The sequence below is a fragment of the Charadrius vociferus genome, unplaced genomic scaffold (genome assembly GCF_000708025.1).
Source record: "Charadrius vociferus isolate BGI_N301 unplaced genomic scaffold, ASM70802v2 scaffold90, whole genome shotgun sequence".
Taxonomy (NCBI): Eukaryota; Metazoa; Chordata; class Aves; order Charadriiformes; family Charadriidae; genus Charadrius; species Charadrius vociferus.
In genome coordinates, this window is record NW_009647222.1 from 745,094 (window position 1) to 767,520 (window position 22,427).

Sequence of the window (22,427 nt, forward strand, 5' to 3'; positions counted from 1 at the left end):
TGATCCATGTGCAAAATATAATATGATTATTTTTATCTGTGTAATATCTGTGCTAGAATTTAGTCGTGTTAATTCTGAACTTTTCCCATTTGCCGAAGATATGAGCATTGTTCTGTTGTACCTGTCTGCTTGTATCTGTCCGCCATCAGCAACTCTTTGAATGTCTTTTACATCACTAAATGGCAAAACATGCCTATAAGCGTTGTTCAACAGGTGTTTTGAGGGAAGTAGCCTTACTCACATCTTCATGGGAACCCAGTCCTCTCCCTGTTTCGGAAACATGACCTTCATTCTTAAAGTGCTTATGTAGTTTTTCTTTAGGTATCATTTACAGAGAAAGTTGTTTATACTTTTGGTGTATTATTGATGTATTCCATTTAATGCCTAGCATTTTTGTGGGCTAATTTTAATACATATAGGCCATCCTTTTATCCTTGTGGATACTTTCTAAAGTAGAAATACTGAAGAGTTGAAGATTTGTAATTTGGTACTGTAATGATAATGTTCCAGTGATAAGACTATGTTAATTCACATACTGTAATGTTGCTTCAGTCAAGTATAGATGTATTGTCCACAGCACTAGATGATGCTTCCCGTCTACAGAAGTGTTATGCAGTGTACATGCACTGGTATTGAGGTCCAATTTAGTTGTGACATTTAGTAAGTTCCAGTTGATCACATTACACTATTTTTCTCTCCTCCTGTCTTCCCCAAAAATGTTTTAGGTAGAAGAGCTAATGATGGCCATGGAGAAGGTTAAGCAGGAGCTGGAGTCAATGAAGGCAAAATTGTCCTCTACACAACAGTCTTTGGCTGAGAAGGAAACCCATTTGACTAACCTACGAGCTGAAAGAAGGAAACATTTGGAGGAAGTCCTGGAGATGAAGTAAGTGTTTCTTTTTGTTATTTGTAGGCATGTTTTACTGATATCTCTGAATTCTCCTCTGATCCCTGGTGTTCTAAAGACAACGACTGTATGAATATGTCTCTGTAGCTAACAGCTACCTATCTAATCAGTCGAGCCTTCAGAAGTGACTTCTGACTACATTACTTTCACACTTTTGTCAGAGCTCAAAAACATTTCTTCCTTCTGACTGTTTGCAGTAGACTGCTGTTATTTGCATAATAGCATCTTCAAAGATCCTGAACAATTATTGCGAGTGTGTCTCATGAATGTGTTATCTTGCTTTGAGTAGCCTGTAGCCTACTTTAAGGTAAGACGCAAGTCGTTGGAACAAATGACAAAAAGGAAAGAGGTAAGAGATAAACATAATGTCAGGTAGTTGTAATGCTAAAATCAAACTGCACATGTCCGGTCTGCTAACATATTTTTCAAAGTCACGTGGAAGATTCATTAGCACTGGAACAGAGTTTGAAGTTCTTTATCAGTTGGAATTCTCTTGTCATCTTTACATAAGGAGGCCTTAATAAAACCAAGCCTTGAGGAGAAGTGAGGAATTAGACTTCTAAGGCTTAAATACTTCCTAATTTCTGACCATGCATTATAGGTAAATAGTTATACTCAGTTTAGGGAGACATGAATCCATTTAGTGCAATGATGGATAGTGCTGCCAGCAGTTCATTAGAAACACTTTCAGTTGTTTAGCCAGCCCTGAAGAGAAGGAACATTTTTATTGGCAGGACCAGCAGTGGTTCCTCCACTGTGGTTTTGTGAGCCATTATTTATTTATTTAACTTTTCTATGCTAGCCTCTTTCCTTTTCTTTTTTTTTTTTTTTTTTAATGAAAGGATAGAAAAACATCTGTTACAAAATGGAAAGAGAGGTGGCTTAGATCTTGAAGCACTGACTTAGGAGTGCTGTATAAAGCGGGCCAAGCCTCCCCAGCTTCACATTCAACTACAACAGTCTGATCTAGACCTGGCATAAGGACATTGGAAGACTACAGTACTTAAAAGCCACACTTTTTATTTTTAATAAAAAATTTTATTGAGCTATAAATTTGACTGCCTTGAGAGTTAGTGTATTGAGGGATGGGAAGAGTAGTTCTTAAGGTGATGTGAGAATCCAAAGCAACTGGAGATATATCCCATATCCAATCACTTGGCAGTACTTTCTTCTGCCAAACTGCTCTGCCAAACCTTCTCATTAAAATATACACGTAGTGTACAGTATATCCTGAAATGTATTTGGAATTGTGTAGCTCTAGAGCCTTTAATATAACTACTCCCTTCTTTTAAATGATGACCTCTCTTAGCTGAGTAAGTTATTGTTGGAAAGTTGTTGTACTAAAATGTAGTATCAAGAACTGCATAAACTGGTAGATCCATTGTACCTCAGAAGGAAGAACACTGGAGAGAATGGTAATGCTGTCAGCACACGGAGAGAAAGATGGAAAAAACATTACGTTTGTATAGTTAACTAGCTGAGGATGTTTTAGTCATAGCTGATCTGTCTTAAAGTTCTATAAAGCTGCCAAAGGCATCCAAACTTCAAAAACTCACCCTCACCATGAGGCTCTGTTGCAAACAAGTCTCTACTGAGGACACCCATTCAATTAAATATCTTACATTTATATACACAAACTCCGGTATATTCTTTGTTGCCCTACTTTCCCAGCCTATGCCTTTTATGAAAAGCACTCTTGTCATCTGTTTTCTAGTTTTGCAAAAAGTTTCTAATGTTGTTAAAATCTTTCCTAATACTTCAACTCAAAAATAACTGTGATTGAATGAGTGGTCAGCTTTGTGAAGCAGTTGGCTGGTTTTGGTATCCTTAACGGAAAACAATAGCTGTTGTACAGAATCTGTTCAAAGATACAGTAAAGCAGTATTGTTTCCCAAGTTTTAGGGCATGCTTCACTGGGAAAAGTTTGAGATGCTCAAAAGCAGCACTGATTAAATTCAAGATTTGAGGGAGATGTGAGTTTAACAGCCTGGGCCATGCAGTCAGCTAGTGGGGCGGGGGAGAAAAATAGCTTAGGAAATGCCGCTTTAGAATATTCTAGATATGGACTGAAAGAAAGTGTTAAAGCAACAAGAGGACTCCAGAAAATCACCTCTGGGTTGTAAGAGGAAGTTGTTAGATATTATGTTAGTGAAAATACATATTTAAAATGCTGTTTCTTAGAGTAGAACTTGTGTTTCCTACTGACTGTAACCCTGAGAAGATCATTTCACACTCCTTAGGGAATGCTGTGGCACTAGAATAGCACAAGTGTGAATTATTCCAAGGAAGAAATTTCACTCCTTAAAGAAATACTATGTATTTTGAAGCCGTCTTCCTTTATGTCTGATATTTTCATTTTCTGAAGAAAAAAACCCAACTTTGTTGTAAATAATTACTGGAGAGGTAGATAATGGTCTCTCTATTTATATCACCAAACACGATCTACAGTAAAAAAATACTAGTGAACTGCTAGGACTTTTGTTTTGTTATGTTTTCTTTAAGAAGTTCTAATGTTTCCATCATTCACAGCAAATCTTTTAAATTAGGCAGGAATAAAGTGCTGTCTACAGAGAAATCTCTGTTCTTTGTCCTGTAAAAACCTGCTTAGGCTGAGCTGAGTTATAAACTGTTGAAAATCACCAGTTTTCCTTTCCCTTTTTTTCTGCTGGTGTTGTCAGCAAATTTTGGCAGTGTGTGAAAATAACCGAGCACAAACAGTCTAATCTGGGGCCGAGCTCATGCAGTTGCCAAAACTGTAGCAGTGGACACTGCACTTACAGGGAAGGGGAACAGACACTGTGTCTGCATGTAGAGAAGAGATTTTCTTTTTTTTCTTTTTCTTTTTTTTTTTCTTCACTAGGCAGGCCTTTTGTTATGGTCAGAAGGACCAGGAGGTTCTTCCTAATCATCTGCTTCGGGCTTGAAAAGTCCCAGTTGGAGCATTTCTCAATCTGTTCTTTCAGACCTGGAAAACTGTCCAACAGCCCTTTCCTGAATTATGCCTTCTCTTGCTAATTGCAATTGCTGCTGGCCCTATAATTCAAGAGATGCAGACTTACATAACGTAGTTGGTGCTTCAGAGTTGAATCCTTCATCCTGCTGGCACATAACAGAAAGATTATTGCTTGTCCAAGAACAATTTACTATTCTCTTTTTTCTTTAAAAATAATCAAGGATATTACAGATGAACGAGTTGTTGGAATAGAACATAATTTATGTTTCAAAATCAAACAGTCAAAAATGTCTCTTTCTTATGTGACTTTACATGAGTGGTGTTTTGAATATTTATTACAGGAGTCTCTACATGAATGCATCGCACAGATAGTGTTTCGCTTGATACAGAGAGTAGGCAGTGATCAGAGATGAACCAGACCTGTGTAGCTTAATGAAGCTGTTTATTGTATTCCTTCCTTATTTCATCTTGGAGTTGGAAGGCCTGCTGAGAGCTACATGAGAGCTATCTATTAAAAATAAGATGCCAACATAGGCAGTGCTGTGCAGGAAGACTCTTCATCCTTATCTCTGCTACAGTTTTCCTGCATGATATGCAAGTCACTTAAAAATATTTGGTAGATGGTTGGTACGTCATGTTCATTTTCTGACTATCATATAAGAAAAATACAAACACACACAAACGAACACTCACAACTGAAAATGAAGTCAGTGGAAGCTGATGTTGTTTATCTTCTCAAAAGTTCATCCTCTTAGCAATAAAGCAGTATTGTCTGGAGGTATAAGCATGAGCTTGAAATTGAAAGTAGTCCAAAAGAAAGTGATCAATTGGCACATAGTTTATTTGCCAGAAAAGTAATTTCACTTGATCCAAAATGAGGTGTGAAGTCATTTCAAATGCAGCAGTTTAACCAAACAATAATATTTCAGGTTCTGTGCACCCATGGTGAACAGAACCAGTTAAAAAAAAGAAAGTGGAAAGTACCAATGTCCACCCAATGATAACTTGTCAGCTCATCAGAAATTGCCTTCTTGGAAACTAAAGAATTTTATTTTTTTTTGTCATTAGAGAAATTGTTGTTTATGGCTATGGTTTAACAACAGTTCTCCAGAGGAGAAGTGATCCCTAGAAGTACGTGTCTGTTCTACGTGTATAAACAGTTGTCTCTGTAGTTTGAAGTCATTTTGCATTTGTTGTCATTGCTACAAAGCAGTAATATGTTAACTTTGCATCTGCAAGGCATGGCTTTCTAGGCCCAACGCAAACATATTGAATGCCCAATGCCCATCGTATTAAACTGGACTATAAGGTCTGTGGGCCACTTGGTATATCAGGCCATCATGTGATTGCAGCAATGGTACCAAAGCACCTCCTATAATGACTTCATGTGAAATTAAATAAGCTAAAATCCCACAGGGGGCACTCCATGTTCATAGGATTTATGGTCTGGGGCAAAGCTGAACAAGTGCATTCACGTCAGTTCCTTTTTTTTCTTCTATAAGCTTAGATTTTTTTGCTTTAAAATATCTTTTTTGGGGCACACGGTTAAAATGAACGTAACAATATCCTATTACCATTGTTTTGTCCTATTTAATTTTCAAGCATAAAATATATAATTGTATATGTTTATTTTAGTTATATATGGTCACCCAATCCAATTTTGACATTTAAGTTGTAAAAAGTTCAGTTGCAGTAGCCTGAAATGTGGAAAAATTATCCATTTCTAATTACTGGATTATACAGACATTAAATAATTGGAAATAAACTGACCTTGGAACTGCTGTCAATCTCCAAGTGAACCACACAGAATCTTACAGGAAAACTGAAATACAGCATGTAGGTATATTGTGTGTCTTCTAAGTCTAAAGTTTATTGAAAGGCGAGAATTTTTTTTTTTTTAACTCCACAGTTCTCACTGTAATGAAACATTAGGCTTTTCATAAATATAATTGTAGATTCAAATGTAGTGGCTTCTGCTATTTTTTTTTTAATTCAGGTGAAAGCTTGAGAGAAAATGTAATCTCTTTTGCACTTTTTTTCTCTTGGCAATTAAGGAATGAAGCCTGTTATCCTCTCTGTCCTCCTGCATTGTCAATGAGCCTTCAAGAACTCTGAGACGCTCAGCATCATGGCAGCATTACAAATGGCCAACAGCTTCATTTTCAGTGCAACTGATACTAGATGTCCTGAATCTTTAACCTCTTTGTGGGCAGCATTACAAAACTGGTCAGTCAAATTATTCACGTAGGTGAGAGCGCTATTAAACTCGAAGCTCAAAGTTTCACAGAAAGATAAACTACAAAGCAAAGAAGTGGGACCTTTAGAGAAGCCTATGTAAATAAGGTGACTCGTATGAGCACACACAGAATTAGATTGTTGTGGTTTACACCACTTCTTTAAGTATTGAGAAGTTGTGTTTATCTTTTGTAACTGGTTTGGTTTTACTCTTCACTTTCCTTGAAAAACTTCTGTGGCTTTTTCAGATACTAAAACCTTGGCATGGTATGTCACAGTCCCTTTCTGTCTTGTGATAAAACCTCCGTATCTCATTTTATCTTGGATTCTATGGTCGCCAAGAACAGTCGTGTAGAGAGAAAGTACTGTACTATCTTAATGAGCCATGACAGGCCTGGAAGCAAGACCAACTGCTGAAAATTACACCAGGTGGTGTTAAAGAGGTTTGTTCCACTCAGTAATTGCTAAGACTATTCATGTTGTAGGAAGGAGTTGGGAAAAGGAGGTCCAGTCGTTAACTTCTGAGAATTTAGCTACACTGTGCTCTTGTTTCTCTGCCTTTCCATGGGAGATATTTTTTTTTTTTTCTTCTGGATGTGTTTTCCGGGGACTGGGTTTAGTGTAAGTGATCCCTTTGGTAGTTCTTGGAACCTGGTCTTTCACCTAGATGGTGAAAGGAAATGAGACCTCTTTCAAGTGAGAATGTGAAAAACATAGCATATAGCCTCGGTGTTAAGAATGCATAGGTTTTGTTATGGTTTTCTTTTCTATTAATAGATTACAGCATTCTTACAGAAATTACCATGAAAGATCTCATCAGTAGAGATCTTGGCATACATACACAGAGTACTAAAATGTATAATTTTTTAAGGCTTACACAATCCTGTCAGTAGTGAATGAATACCCTTCTTGTCTTTTCTCAGTTTACTAGTTCATTATTGCCAACACACTTAGAGAGCAGGTGCAGCACAAGATAATTTCTTGGAAGTCATTAGTGCCCCATGTTCTTTGATGCCCAAAGGGTGTTGCTTTGGGAAAAGCTTGTTTTTACCAAACCTGCATGCAGATCATCTTATCTAATAGAATAACAAGAATTAAGCTTTTTTCTAGAAATAATTAGTCAGCTAACCCAATGTTAAACTGGATGAGGAATGGAAAGAGGGACGGTTTTATTTTGATTAACATATAAAACATATTGCTTGTAAGATAGCTCCAAGTCTACCAATATACTGGCTTCTGCTAGCTAATTATGCATACCTTTTCCAGTACAAAACACTGTTTTTCTACTATATTCTAACGTATGCTTTGCATAATTAAATACTTTCCAAAGTTCTGTCAGAAGTAAAGGTTTATCTGTTCAAGAGAATCTGTGTAATTTTCCCTTGGGTGTATGAATTCTCCACCTCACTTATTTCTAGAACGACACTGGCAGAAATAGATTTCCAGGTCTTCAGCATGCCTTTTTTATTGTTTCTGTATACTTATATGCTCAACAAACGTAAATACAACTGTGATTTTTGTTTTAAAATATGCAGCAGTGTTTTGGCTCAGGATTGGTAGCTATAGTATGTTTCCTATGCTAGCTGTTTCAGCTGCATCAGTAATTCCTGTCGCCATCCCTAATCCAGCTGTAAGATTTTGGGGCTTCCAGGGGTGTTACTGAGCTAAACAAATCAGGCACTTTTTACTTTCTGTTAAAAGTCAAATAGAACCATGAGTTCCTTAGGGTGCTTTTTCCTCTTTTATAAACATGCACTGTAAATAGTGATCCATATAAATCAACTCTGTGAGCACTACATATTTCATTAAATACAGTCAAGTTGTGGGTTAATAGAAGTTCCGAGTGAAAATATTATGTTATCTCATTGCATATATTGTAGATTTAATGTAGTGTGAACAATAGCAGCTTTGAGCCATTGTAAATCCCATCCGGACATCGTCGACATAGTTCAAAATATAAGGAGGGAAATATCAAAGGTTAGATGTGCTCATATGGCCACTGTGCATATGCGAGTCATTCTTTTATTGTTTTTAAAATAACAATATAGCTTTGTGGGGTGTAGGTAAGGCAAAGTATAACTTCAGACTGTTTTCTGGTGTTGACCAGAAATTACTTTTTTGAAAGTCAGGTCAATTTGCTTTAATTATAGAAATAACCTCTGAAGCAAGTAATTGCTTCCCTACAACCCTGGAGGACAACAAGTGGGAGTTGTGTAAGAAAAACAGGAGAAATGAGTCAAGTCGTTGGCAGTCCCTACAATCTTTGTCATTATACTTTTTGGGAATGTTGAGTACATCTTTTTGTTTTCCTCTTTTCACAAACAGTTTTTAGTTTTGAGGTTTTAGTTTAATTTGAGTTTTTAGGCAAAGTAAAAAAACACCATCTACAAGTCAATGGAATTCCTGAGAAAACTCCATAGTGGGAGGATTTGGGAATTTGTTGGTTTGTCTGGTGGTTGCTTGTGTGCAGTGCAAGTGACTACATGTAACAGGAGTTAAAAATATGAAAATTGACTGAAACTGTTCATTTAGAAATCCTAAAAGATTTCTAAAGCACCCTAAAAGTGTCATTCTTTAAGGTATAATGCTGTCATTGCTATTGAGTCACTTCTCTCCAGTCCAATATATAGTGTTATAGTTTATGCAGATTACAGGATAAGGAGAACTACCTTTCCACTTTCTATTAGGAGCTGGTACGTATAGGATTGTAGGAAAGACTGAAAATGATTTGACGCAAGGTCATATTTGGTATTCTTTAAATCGCTTTGTATAACCCCTCCTCAGGCACTAAAAAGATACGGCTATGACTTTCCAGTTTACTGGCATTTCACAGCTTTAAAATTGATGTCAAGAAAATGTTGAAAGCTAAATAATCGCACTGTTTTACTTCCACTGTGTAATCTGGTAATCAAGCATTCCATAACAAGTAAAACTAAATGGTCAAACTGATATTTGCTATATAATCTAAGAATCAACTACTTTGAGCCACCGATACTCTTGTGAAAAGATGACAACTGCAGGTAGCTTTGAGCAGCCAAGGATTTCATCAGCCTACCTTCAGTTACTAGAAAGTTATTGGAGGAAATGATCAAAGATGTTATTTGTAAATGCTTAGAAAATAGTGAAGTGTTAAGTAACAGATAACCTAAATTTGTTGGGACTAAATCATGACAAATCAACCAGATGTCCCCATATGCCAAGTTGTAGTTTTGGTGATACAGTAGATGTGGTACGTTTTGATCGCAGGAGGATTTCTGTCATTGTCTCCCAGAACTGTCTCATTGACAAAGTAGGGATTATATTCCTAATTAAACTCCATCCACAGTGACTTTGACAGGCTTGAGGTTCACACAGACTCACCTCTCATGAAGTTCAACAAGGCCAAGTGCAAGGTCCTGCATACGGGTCGGGGCAATTCCAAACACAAGTACAGGCTGGGCAGAGAATGGATTGAGAGCAGCCCTGAGGAGAAGGACTTGGGGGTGTTGGTGGATGAGAGGCTCAACATGAGCCAGCAATGTGCGCTCACAGCCTGGAAAGATAACAACATCCTGGGCTGCATTAAAAGAAGGGTGGCCAGCAGGTCTAGGGAGGTGATTCTTCCCCTTCTACTCCGCTCTAGTGAGACCCCACCTGGAGTATTGCATCCAGCTCTGGGGCCCCCAACATAAGAAGGACATGGACCTTCTTATGTTGTCCAGAGGAGGCCTACAAAGATGATCATATGGCTGGAGCACCTCTCCTATGAAGAAAGGCTGAGAGAGGTGGGGCTGTTCAGCCTGGGGAAGAGAAGGCTCCAGGGGGACCTTATTGCATCAGTACTTAAAGGAGACCTACAGGAAAGATGGGGAGGGACTCTTTATCAGGGAGTGTAGTGACAGGATGAGGGGTAATGGTTTTAAACTGGAAGAGAGTAGATGTAGAATAGGTATTGGGAAGGATTCTTTACTGTGAGGGTGGTGAGACACTGGAACAGGTTGCTCAGAGAAGTTGTGGAGGCCCCATCCGTGGAGGTGTTCAAGGCCAGGTTGGATGGGGCTTTTGAGTAACCTGTTCTAGTGGGAGATGTCCCTGCCCATGGCAGGGGGGTTGGAACTCGATGATCTTTGAGGTCCTAGATGAAATTGAGGATAGAGAGGGTGTTATCTTGCAGTTTTTGTGATTCTTCAGCACAGATCATATACTTCCCTTAATGAATGTCTGTAAGAACCAAAAATGTATCTTGTAAAACTATAGATATTATATGCATGAGCTTGTTCTACATATTACGTGGGTTTGGTTCTCTCTGTTAGTACTGACTTTGGCTTGCAGATTCAATTTCTAAAGAGGAATTTTGCTCTTGTAGGTAATCCATTTTGAGTATTCTTCATGCAAAGGAACCGTTTTTTCTTTAATTGAAAGAAGTAAACATCATTCAATTTGTTGGTTCAATGTAGCTGCAAAATTCTTAGTGTCTTTCAAGCCCTCAATAGGCAGGAAATCAGAAAGGGTTAGGTCTGGTTATGTTACAAAGAATACCAAGGATATATTCTGATATTTGGAGAAAGCCTTATGACCTCAGCTAGCCACATTTTCTTCAAAAATATTAATAACACAACTATTAGTAATAGTACTTTGCGGTTGAGTTCTTTTCATTGAAGGATCTTACATGTCAAAGTCTTCCTTTTTATAAAAATGGAGAAATATTATCGTTGATCCTCAAAGGAGTAAAATGTAAACAAAACCATGAAGTGACTTGTTCACCCATGGCCACGGAACTTCAGTGGTGTCAGGAATTAAAATCTGAAGATACTAGGTTTTTAAATATCTTAATGCTTGAGAGACAAATGTTTATTAGGAAATGTTGTGCGTGTAAGATACGTGCTTCTTCGTTTATTTCTCTCTTCTAGCACGTTCTCATACATAACCTTCCTACATCCTCATTTCTTCTTTATTATATATCTATACCTAAAATGGACTATGCTTGTCTTACCCCTTCAGTGCTGTAATTGGAGAGAAGCAATCTGTTCTCTTTTGCTAAGCTGATCCTCAGATTTGTCTTGCTTACTATTTTCCTGTTGTTAGTAAGGGTTTGGTTTGGAGTTTGAAAAACTAGATTAATTTAGCAAGATGTTAATTTAAAGCAAAACCAAATATGTTTTTGCCTTGCCTTGAAAAATATGAAGCTGGCTTTGGACTACAATTTCATAGGTTTTGTGACAAATGAGGCATGAAACAAATCGGCAAACCCACAATGTCCAAAGTACAGTGGTACAGTGTGCTCCCTAATTCCCAGCCCTAAAGATCTCAGCAAAGGTTGCAAATTAAACAAAGTCAAAATTAATCAACTGTACAATTGTACAAAATACAATTATTAAGGCTTTCATTTACTACAAAGAAACAGTTGTGAAAGAGGCACTGGAGCAGGCTCTTTTGTGCAGTAAGGGAAAATCAACAGCAAGTTGTCGAACAGAAAAATGAAACCCTGCAGGTGAACCTGTCTTTGGAGCCAAAAGAAACCAGCACTTGGGCAGAAATGGAAGTAAACTGTTGGAGAATGGAAAGGGTGTTTGGTGCTGAGCTGCAGAGGGTGTCAGCATCGTATTTGGCCCAAACAGAAGAAGCCTGTGGACTAGAGTCAGCGTTAATCAAGTAGCTACGTACTCATGCACGGGCCCTTCAAGCAGCCTGTCACCAAGGCTTCACTCCAGTGGTCTCAGCTGCTGTAGCTTTTGCCTCCTTTACAACACGGAGCACGGGAGCAGCATTTCCTCAGTGTGGGAAGTTGAAAAGTACAGTCAGGGATGCCTAGAGAAACCCTAGCTAACAGCACATTTCATTACAGTTTTTGTGCCCTCCTTTTGGGGAGACAGTGCTCCAGGTGACTTTGCGATGTCTATGGATACATCTCCACTGTCTCAAGTACCTTATTTATACAAATGTTGAATTACATTTATTGTTCCATTTTATGGACAAATATGCAACTTGAATATAATGAAGAGTAAAAAATTCTTATTTTCTTACCTGTTTCTGAAACAGAACTTGTAGACCTTTAATGAAAATAGTTTGAGAGACAGAAATTACACTGGAAAATGATCTGGTTTTCATCTCAGTGATATGAATAACAAAAAAGCTTTATTCCCATACATGGGAGATGCATAATCTCTTAATAGATCTTCATTCTGTTTTTATTTTCTGTTTTGCTAACTGATAAAATAGCAATGTGGAATTAATATGTGAAAAGTGTAGTACGATATGCTTTATTCACACCTGTGAGTCGTGATAATGAAATGTGTGGGTTTTAGCATACACAGCTTAGCCCAATTGCTTTTTCCTGGTGCAGAAACTCATGCATATGCAATGTGGATGCATCACTTGTGTTTTCTTTGACCTGTTTAGAGTATGCATCCTTTTTATAAGAAAGTATAGTTAATTTTTTGTAGATTCTGATAAGCTCTATAAATTTCTTAATATAAAATCAAATCCTCTTCTCCCAGTTCCCACTGCAAAGTCACTTTTGAGGCAGTTGTACCTAAATCATCAGAACTTTTCCCTCTTAAGTTTCTTGTCAGGAGAGGCCTGCTTGAATAAGATGGAAAATTTGACTCCTAGTGACCAACAGTCACACATATTCAGTTAAACTCTCATCTCCATTCTGTATACTGGTATGGCTGGTCTGGAACATTGATTGTGAAGGAAAAAATCATCTTCAGTTGCTCTATTCCCAAGGAAATTGTGCAAGTCTTAAAAAAATTTGTTTAAAAATATTAACTGAAGGAACAACAACAAAAAAAAATTACATTCGTCTATGGAATTCATGCAGTGTGTTTACACATTTTTCTGGTTTGTTTTAACTATGTGTTTTGCTTTGAGGTAAGACTTAGTATAGTCTAGTGAACGTATTTCATTACCTAACTTCTCAGCCCTTCCAGTTGAACTTGGCGGCAGCCTACTGGAACTTGGAAATACACACCTACACCTTTAATGAACAAAAGTAGTTTGCTGACCAAAATAGGATACAATAGCTTCCTCTACATGACCTTAAAATACTTCTAGGAATAATTATTTTTTTAATTATGCAGCCTTCTATAATTTCAATTTATGCTGTGGCATTCAGTTCTGATCATGATACTTCACATTATGTAGCACTTTCCATCTGCAAATGTTAAAGCAGTGACAAATGCCATGTTAATTCTTAAAATACTCCTCTGAAAAAAATCATTATGTATCTTATTTAGGGATAAGGAAACTCAGCACAGAAAAAAATTTATGGCATGAAAAATCGTCTGAGTTGCTTGTAGCAGGGTGACCTCCAGACCACACTCAAGTCATTTAACTGTATTTTGCACTCCAATGTAAGGTATCATTTGCTAGGAAGTGAGATTTTTTTTTTTCCACAAATACAGTTTATATTCCATTGCAAATTAATAAAGGATGGTTATTAAAGTATTGTTTAAAGGGCAATATTAAAATTAGTTCTCTTATTCATGATAGACAATTTTTTTTAATAGGACAGGGAGATACACATCTGGGTTCCTTCCCATCTCTCTTATTCATGATAGAAAATTTTTTTTAATAGGACAGAGACCAGGAGATACACATCTGGGTTCCTTCCCATCTTCTCTGTTCCTCATGTCTTCACTTTCTCCTCTTTGTTTGGTTGGCCTTCAGAACCTTGTTCTCTGTTTACCAGTGACCATCTCTGATTTACGTTTGACTCCAAGAAATATTTTTCAAGAGTTCTACCACTCTACACACACTATATACACTAGATAAGAAAGGAGCTCATTTCTAGCTCTGAGACATGTCTTGATTGTTTAATTGTTGGTTCTAAGGACAACAGCACTGCATTGACTGAACCTAGGAGTCTGTTGCCATTTCAGGTGCATTAGATTATCCCACTGGACCTCCAAGTGCCTCTTCAGAAAGGCATGGATCTTCCATATATTCTGTGTCATATTGGTGGCTTCTGGTGAGACACTCATGCCCTAGAACAGCTAATGGAGCATTAGATACCATTATTTGGGCAACAGAATCCCAGAACAGGCACCAAAACAGCTGAATCATCAGAATTCCCATCAGCATTGGTTAGAGACAAGACTACAGTCTGGTCAGACATTTCTCAGCACTGAGGTTGTCTTGAAGTGATGCCAAATGTGTTATTATCCCCAAATTTGATATCATAAGCATATTCTATGCTGCAAGACCTCGTAGTTTCAGCTGAGCTTTCATCATCTCTTTTGGACCCTCTAAGGAGTCGTGTTCTCAGTCAAAGTCCTCTGCTTCTTATTTAGGAACATGGAGCTTCCCAGGCTTGTTGGGATTAGGAGTTTGTTCTCGTGATATTTTAGATTACTTTTGCTACTTTAGTATCTTGCTCTTTACAACAGGATTTCATATACTTGTAGAAAAGGTACAAAAGAGAGAAGGTGGGATCAAACAATTAAAACTTCTGAGGCTAAAAAGCAACCTGATTGAGAGAAGGGTGATTAAGCTGTATTGATGCTCCTAATAATTCATGCCATGGGCTGATCTGTATTCAGAGCCACTACGTAGAACTGACGTAGCATTTCTCTGTGCTGTGCACCTGTGAGCCGTAAGGTTATGGCCTGGTCCGTGGCCAAACTTACTTTGGAATTTTTCCCAGGCTCAGACTTTGGTTTTACAACTACACTGTCATTTTGTTTCTACTCTGAATTTTTTCCTGTTTCTCTTTTCTTTTTGATAAATAAGATGATCCAGCATGGTAAGACTGAAACGTAGTCGTTCTAAACGGCATTCGTAAATTTTTCTAGGTGTGCAATTTGACCTTAGCCAAGTCACTTTATAAAGTTTCTGAGCTCTAAAATGAATGTACAACTACTTTTTCTCATATATTTTTCTCATAACTCAGTGAAAGTTTTCTTTGAGCCTCTAAATATGTAGAACTACTAGAGATGCCAGAGCACTATAATACTGTTTCTTTGTGTCTTCTGCAGCAAGTCAAAGAAAACCAAATCATACAGAGAATCTAAAAAAATATATTAAAAAAATTTCTCTCTGAATATTATCATTAATTAGCCATGTTCTCAACACAGTCATTTAGACCTTGTTGAATATGAAATACGAAAATAAACAGAAGAGTTCCTCTTGATGTTATGATTCAGTTAAATCCCCTCTAAGAAGCATTTTAAACTTCACATGCAATTTCTGATTCTACCTTATTGTATGAATGAAGCTGTGCTCTGCAGTGTACAGGCAAAGCTGGAAAATATGTTCTCAGGAACATGGGGAGTTATGTTCCGACCGCACAGCAGCCTACAGTACTGTCCCATCTGCTCCTGCTCCCCCCCCCCCCCCCCCCCCCGCATTCCTCCCTCCTTTGCTCTGTATCTGGGACTCACAAAACTCGACTGAACTAGTTCTCACACTGACCTCACAAAAAAAGGTGTTCACATTTTTCTGAAGTCACTTTTCTGCTGGCTTGGTGCACTGAAATGGCAATCCATGGTTAGGTGAGTCTCAGACTACACAAGGCAAGGTTGGAAACTTCAGTCTTATGTCCTGGGAAAGAAAAGACTGCAACAGCAAGCTGTCAGACTAGCTCGAACTGCAGCTTCAGTTACAAAACAAGAAGCTGCCTTTGCATGGAGCGGATGCCTTCTGGTCTTCATTTGTAGCTTGTGTAATGTGATGAGATCCCTGTGATAAGATCTTAATGTTTAATAATCTTCTCCTGCTTCGTAGTCCCTTCCTCTACTGCTTTCTCCTCTTTGCCAAAAGGTCTGTCCTTCTCTTGACCCAGTAGGCCTGCTGCCTTTGGCCAGCTGCTTCCCTCAGCAGCAGAGCATTGGAGGTGGAGTGGTGTTTTCTCTAAAGGATCGGAGCTGCAACGGTTAGGTCCCTCCGTCATTCTGCGTCTGTCAGTCATTACTTGTTCAGAGTTGAGTGGGTTGATTAGACTGATCAAAGTAGGTGTCTGGACGAGAGGGTTAAAGAGCATCCATCTGTTCTGGATTTACTGCCGCTTCAGTAGAGGCAGGAAGGCCAGGAATTAGTGAGTGGCTTAGTCCTTTCTCACTGCTGGCAGCTGACAGGAGCACTGATGAGGTGATAATGAACTAAAAAGTCTGCCCTGTTGGCTGGGTGGGAAAGGGACCCAGACAGTGGGCAAGTCTCACCCCTGTTCTTGCCAAGATTTTCACGTTTTAATAGAATCCATCTAAAGCAAAATTAACAGGTATACTTTCCTGGACGAATTTCAGTAATGTAACTTATCACAGGCGGATACGAAAGAAATATGTATCGTGTTACTTGCAGCATGGCAGCTCTGTAGGGTTCAGGCATCAAAAAGCCCAATCAAATGGGAGCAATGGTAGAAACAGGAATGTTTATCAAATGCAAAATAAAATGTAACTTCTTTTAAAATACCATCTGAAGTTCTGCAGAAGATAGCTCTTCCATTTTAGTTCTGAATTTTGGTGGCACTTATTAACATTTCTTGACCCTAACGATTAATCCTTAAAGTATTCAAATCACGATTTGTGTCCCATCCTAAAGACATTGTTTTGTGTTTTCCCTCGTTGATTTAGGTGCTACAAAGCATTATTCTTCTTACTTCTTTAAACCTCTGTCTTTCATCAGAACATGTTCCAGATTCCCTGTAACCTCACAATATTTTACTTTTGACACAAGTCCAGCTCATGCCAAGCATGAGTGTTCATTATGTGTATATGCTAACACAGTATGAATATACTAGCATATCAAGGTGTAAGCAGCACTTTAAGCCAGTTGGATAGACGAGGAATACAATGTAGGCACTCAATGGGCTTCTTAAATTAACATATGGTGTTCTTCTCAACTTACTTGTTGCTGACAGACTTAATAAAGGCTCAAGATTTTACAGGCCTTTAATTTGTAAAGAATCCACAGAGAGCATGAATATGAAATCTCTTATACTGAGTTTGTCTTTTTCTCAGAAAACAATGCTCAGAGTTTTGCAAGCTGGGTTAGAAACTGTTTATTCTGTAGTCAAAGTGATTGGAAAGCAACTTCATTCATAGAGGGTAAACCTCTCTGACCTTTATGCAGAACATTGAGGGGGTTGCGTACAGGGAAGATCATGACCCCAGAGTCTCCGGTGGCTGTTGATTGAAACCTTGTGTTTCAAGAAATAAATGTTTAAGAACACTTCCTTATAAGACCTGGGCTGCATACACAGACTTTTTTTTATAGCATTTTAACTATTTTGGTAAAAGGTGTTTCTTCCCCTACCCCCCTTCTGGTCCTAACAGAAAGGGCTAGCTCAGCACAATCGTTAGTACCACCCTTAGACTGAATGCAATTTTGTTATTCTAAATATGACTTAAATTGATATAGCTTCGTTTCCTAAACCGTAGCCCCAAACTGTCTCTGCATGAGTATGTATATATGACTATAACAATGTGTGCATTCATGGGGTTGCGTATGTCAATTGCAGTGATATGTTTTGTAGGTATAAACCAGTCCAAAAAGGAAAAATTAGTAACTTCAACCTTTAGAAAAGACAACAGCTCTAATCGGTGGGATTGGATATGAGAGATGTTGGGAAACATGTAAAGACCTTATAAAAACTTCATTTGTTTGTTTAATTGTTAAGAGTCAGACAGATTGAAGCAAATATTTTCATACATTTATTTGACGTCTCTATATGCCCTTCCATTCATAGAAAGAAGTGCAGGAAATTCAGAAATTCTTATTTCATCAGCCTTGTTCACATAGACCTTTAGCAATGTTATGTTATTTAGCAATAGATGGGGATGCAAGTAGTCCTGCCTTTACAGTCAAAGCAACTAGCCAATTTCAGATTAGATCTGTCCTTTCTTAATTGGTGAACTGTTCTGCTTTGTTACCTGCACCAGTGCACATCATACGGTATACACAGGGCTCTAACAACTTTCATCACTACTGAAGGAATGCCTCTTTTCACGATGCCTCATTTTTAACATGAATGTTGTGATTCAGAAAAGGAAGGAACTATTTTTAACCTGATATATTTGGAAGAGGTAGCAAGGAGTTAGCTTCATGGACTATTATTTATGACTAGCAAAAAACAGTCCCTTTCATACATGTTATGGTTGTAGTTCATAGTTTCCAAATGAGTTAAAATTAATATATCTGTTTTCTCATTCTTTTATTTTGGAGGGGCAAGGTATTTGTTCAAAAGCTATGCCATTTAGGATAAAACAAGATGTGGTTGATAACTGCCCATTAATGCAACCCTTTCTCAAGTCTCCCTCAAATAAAGCCAGCAGTGGTGTTGAGTAGAGTTGCTAATAATCTTCTAGCCATCTTTAATTGTTCCAATCTTTAATTGGATAGGGCTTTTTTTTTTGTGTTGATCAGAACAGTTTTGTCAAAATTTCTCCCAAAATAATTTAGAGTAACAGGTTCAAATGTGCTTGTCTGAACAGAATTAAAATTTTCGTCTCTGTTCTATAATTACATAGAAAGGATATAGCACTGCTGTTTTGTATTATGACCATTCACTCATTTGTGATATGTGCCTATTATTCACGGCTAAAATATGAACCATTTTGATACAGAGAACACAAAAGAAATTTTTCATAGAAAAATAGCTATTCACGTACACTTCAGAATGACACTGATGTCCTCTTGATCTCTTTATCTTTGAGTGTTATCTTCTCCTTCTCCTCTCTTTGTACAAGGTCTGTGGGGAAGCAGACTCTGGAAACTGGAGCCACTGCATAAAAAGTCAAAATTTATCTCCAGATCTCTTCTATGCAAGACTTGGGCATAAAGGCAATCGGCTTTGTCTTCTATCTAATGTCTCTTTCTGTTTTCAATATTTGGTGGGTTTATAGCCTCTGGTTATGGTCTTCTAACTCTTGGAAGAATTGGAGGAGGAATATATTATAACAAAAAATTAAGCAGAAAAACAGATGTATCTTGATTAGAAGTATTTCTTAGTGCGTTAGGTAGCAACTTATTTTGATGAATATTGCTGAACTTTCACAGCCCGTTCATATTTAGCCTCCCATATTTTTTCTCTCAAGGAAAGCAGAGTGTGCTGTTTTTAAACTTGATTATGGGTTAGAAAATACCAAGTAATTATCTGCCCAGAAATAATTTTTAATTCAGTCCTATTTTTTCTTTTTTTTTTCCTTCTTTTTTTTTTTTTTGACTATACTCATGCGTCAGGGTGTGTCAGAGTTGCCAATCCTGCCCATTAACCATTATAATCTACCCTAATTTCTTACTACTGTTTAATGAATGTTTCTCTCCTTATGGAAGATCATCCTCAGAAACCAAGGTGGCTACTTGTCCACAGGAAGTATGTGAATAGTGTGAGGGTGTTTTTCATGGCAATGTATAGCACTAAAGAGAAGCCTAGGAAACATTTCCTCTTGAATAAGGCTGCATAGAAATTTCTTTGGCTTCTTCCAGGGCTTTATTGTGATTAAGTTTCTTGGTATCGCTGATTATAGCGATGGCATCAAGCCAAAATCAGTGTTGCTTTTGGCTGAATAGGAAAAAAGACAGCATAAAAATGTTTTTTGGAAAAAAAAACCCCAACCAAAAAAAGAGTACTTATGAAGACTAAGTTGATTGTTCTGTCTTTTGATCATGATAGAAATGAAACTAATTTTTTAACACCATAATTTTTAGCACATTTCATGGCAAAGGTGCTGGGTGAGGCAGCATTTAAAGAATAACATTTCCTTGCTGAATACATAGAGTGCATAAAAAGTAAACTGACTGCGTTCACTTCCCTGCTGTGGTTCATTGCTTCTTGGGAGTTTCATTTTGGAGAGCAGGTGCCCCTGTTCTTCCTACTGACTCAGCTTCACCTTGCTTGATCCAACAGTTTTCTTTCTGTGCCAGGGTGCGTGGTAACAGTTCTTACGTTTCTTCACATTCCATGATACCCATGACTGCAATCAACCTTTTTTTATAAAAACTGATCTTTTTCTCCTCCAACCTGAAAAGTTAAGCATGTCTACTTCTGAGCCCCGATTCATGGCTAGAACTTTACCTACAGCTTTAAAAGCCACCTCTGGAATGTGAATATGCAGGCTCACGTCCAATGAGACTGTACCTTCTCATGTTAAAAGTATGTTTCTAAGCTAGTGCTTGAATATAAAAATTTGTCTGCGGTGGGTTAACTTGGACTCAGGGCCAAACTCCCACCCGGCTGCTTGCTCACTCCCCCTCCTCAACACAACAGAGGAAGAAGATAAGATGAGAAGGCTCGTGTGTCATGATAAAGATAGGGAGATTGCTTATGGGTTTCTGTCATCAGCAAAACAACCTTGACTTAGGGAAAATTAATTTATTACCAATTAAAGTAGATTTGGGTAGTGAGAAACACAGACAAACAATAAAGCAACACTTTTTCTCCCCATTTCCCATGGTCAACATCAATCCATCGCTCCAGGCTCGTCTACCCACCTGTCTGAGTGGTGCAGGGTGGGATGGGATGTGTACAGTCAGTACATAGTTTCTCTTTGCTTCTCCTTCCCTCTCACACTTTTCCCCTACTCCAGTGTGGGCTCTCATCATGGGGCTGCAATCCTTCAGGAAAAAATCTGCTCTGGCCTGGTCTCTGTGAGGACTGCAGTGGATATCTGCTCCAGCATGGACTGTCCACAGGCTGCAGCAGATACATACTTCGGCACCTGGAGCACCTCTTCCCCTTCTTCCTTCTCTGACCTTGGTGCTCCCACTGCTATTTCTCACTCTCTCCCCCCCGTCACCACCCCCTTCCTCTGCCTGTATGATGAGTTTTGCCCTTTCTAAAATGTGTTTTCCCAGAGGTGCCACCAGCTTGGCTGAGGGGCTGAGCTGTGCCCCGCAGTGGGTCCATTGGAGCAATCAGGAACCGGCTGTGTCCAGCACAGGGCAGCCCCCATCTCTTCTCACAGAGGCTCCTGCAATCCTCCTGCTGCCAACACCTCACCATGGACACCCAATAGAGTGTCGAGTGATTTTTAAGATTTTATTTATAGGGGAAGTTATGACAGTATAACAATGCTTACTAATGCAGTACTGTGCTACTTGCTGAGTGAAAAAGAATGTTTTCTTCATGGGAAGACAGAATTTATTTGTTACATTGGGCTTTAACTCTTGCACAGATGTAGACAAGGCTGCATGTAGAGGAGGACAGGGTTACCATGGGGAGGCTGTTCTCCCCTGCTAAGCGAAGGACTGAGGTGAAGGTGAGCATTGGCTGTTTTCAGCTCAGATGGTCTTTGTCAAGGGCTGATGCTGCATTTCATTGCAATAGAATTGGGCTTTACTCAGTGAAACTAGAGATTGATTTAAAACATGTAAAAGCACTTCTTTATGAAGCAGGTAGTGGAGCTTTGTGGCCACAGAGTGCTGTAGAGACAATGTCAGCAGGATCAAACGTGGCTTAGATAGATACATGGACAATAGGTCTGTACGTGGACATAAGAATGAGATTAGACAGGGATGTGTTCTATGATATCCTTAATGCTATAATTCTCAATGTTGGCAGAATATGAGGCGAATAGACCAATAGTCTACATTATAGATTATATTAGAACTGAAAAAGTGTAACCAAGAGAAAAGCATGACAGTGATGTCTGAAAGGTTGCAATTAAAAAAAGTATTCTGGAGAACACTGTGGGATTTTAAAAGATCGTGTAAAAAGAAGAAAAAAAAAGAAAAAAAACATCATCATGTATGTTTCTCTTTTTGGTACCCAGGTTAATGCCAATACAAAGAATGCCCAAAAGATCTAAAGAGGTAAACAGCAAATGGGAAGAGAACCAGAGATACAGGCAATGAGGAAAGATTAGTCTGTATAAGGAGCAGGAACTGAATATTAGTCAGAACAATAGTTTTAGACTGCAAAAGAAAAGTTCATGTTATGTAATGTGAAGTTAACAAATAGAAAGAGACCAAATTCCTGGGAAGATGGAGTAGATTCCTATAGGTACTGAAATTAAGCCCAAATAAATTTGGAATCACTGGCATGGTACAAGGAAGATGCTGAGGAAATCATGGAGTTTTGCCTGAAAAGAAAAGCAACAGAATTCTCTTTATCCTGTAGGTGGGTGTGGTATAACACTAAAAATTTGCAGATCTTTTTGTCTCATGGCTTTAAACCTGTTTCTCTTAAGAATGCCTCTTTCTACAATGCTTCTTTATATTATCAAGTGTTGAAGTGGACCAGATCTAAGTGATTAGTGGGAGTTGAGATCACTTCAATTACCCTGTTCATTAGTAAATACAAGACTTGATTGGAGGAAGCAGATTTGGAGTTTCTTCAGAAATGCCTACAAATAGTTTTTAAGCAGTTTGATCACACAATAATTCTTTTAACCTAAAAATGTTGCTTTCTTTAGG

The 22,427-nt window shown here is 38.2% G+C and overlaps 1 protein-coding gene across 1 annotated transcript in view; it reads left to right on the forward strand.

Annotated features, from left to right (window-relative positions):
- Positions 1-22,427, forward strand: part of ERC1 (ELKS/RAB6-interacting/CAST family member 1) — a 303,616-nt gene that overhangs the window by 202,156 nt on the left and 79,033 nt on the right. The window contains exon 15 of the mRNA XM_009879628.1: positions 726-886. Coding sequence (XP_009877930.1) covers positions 726-886 — 161 coding nt within the window. The remainder of the gene's footprint in view (positions 1-725; positions 887-22,427) is intronic.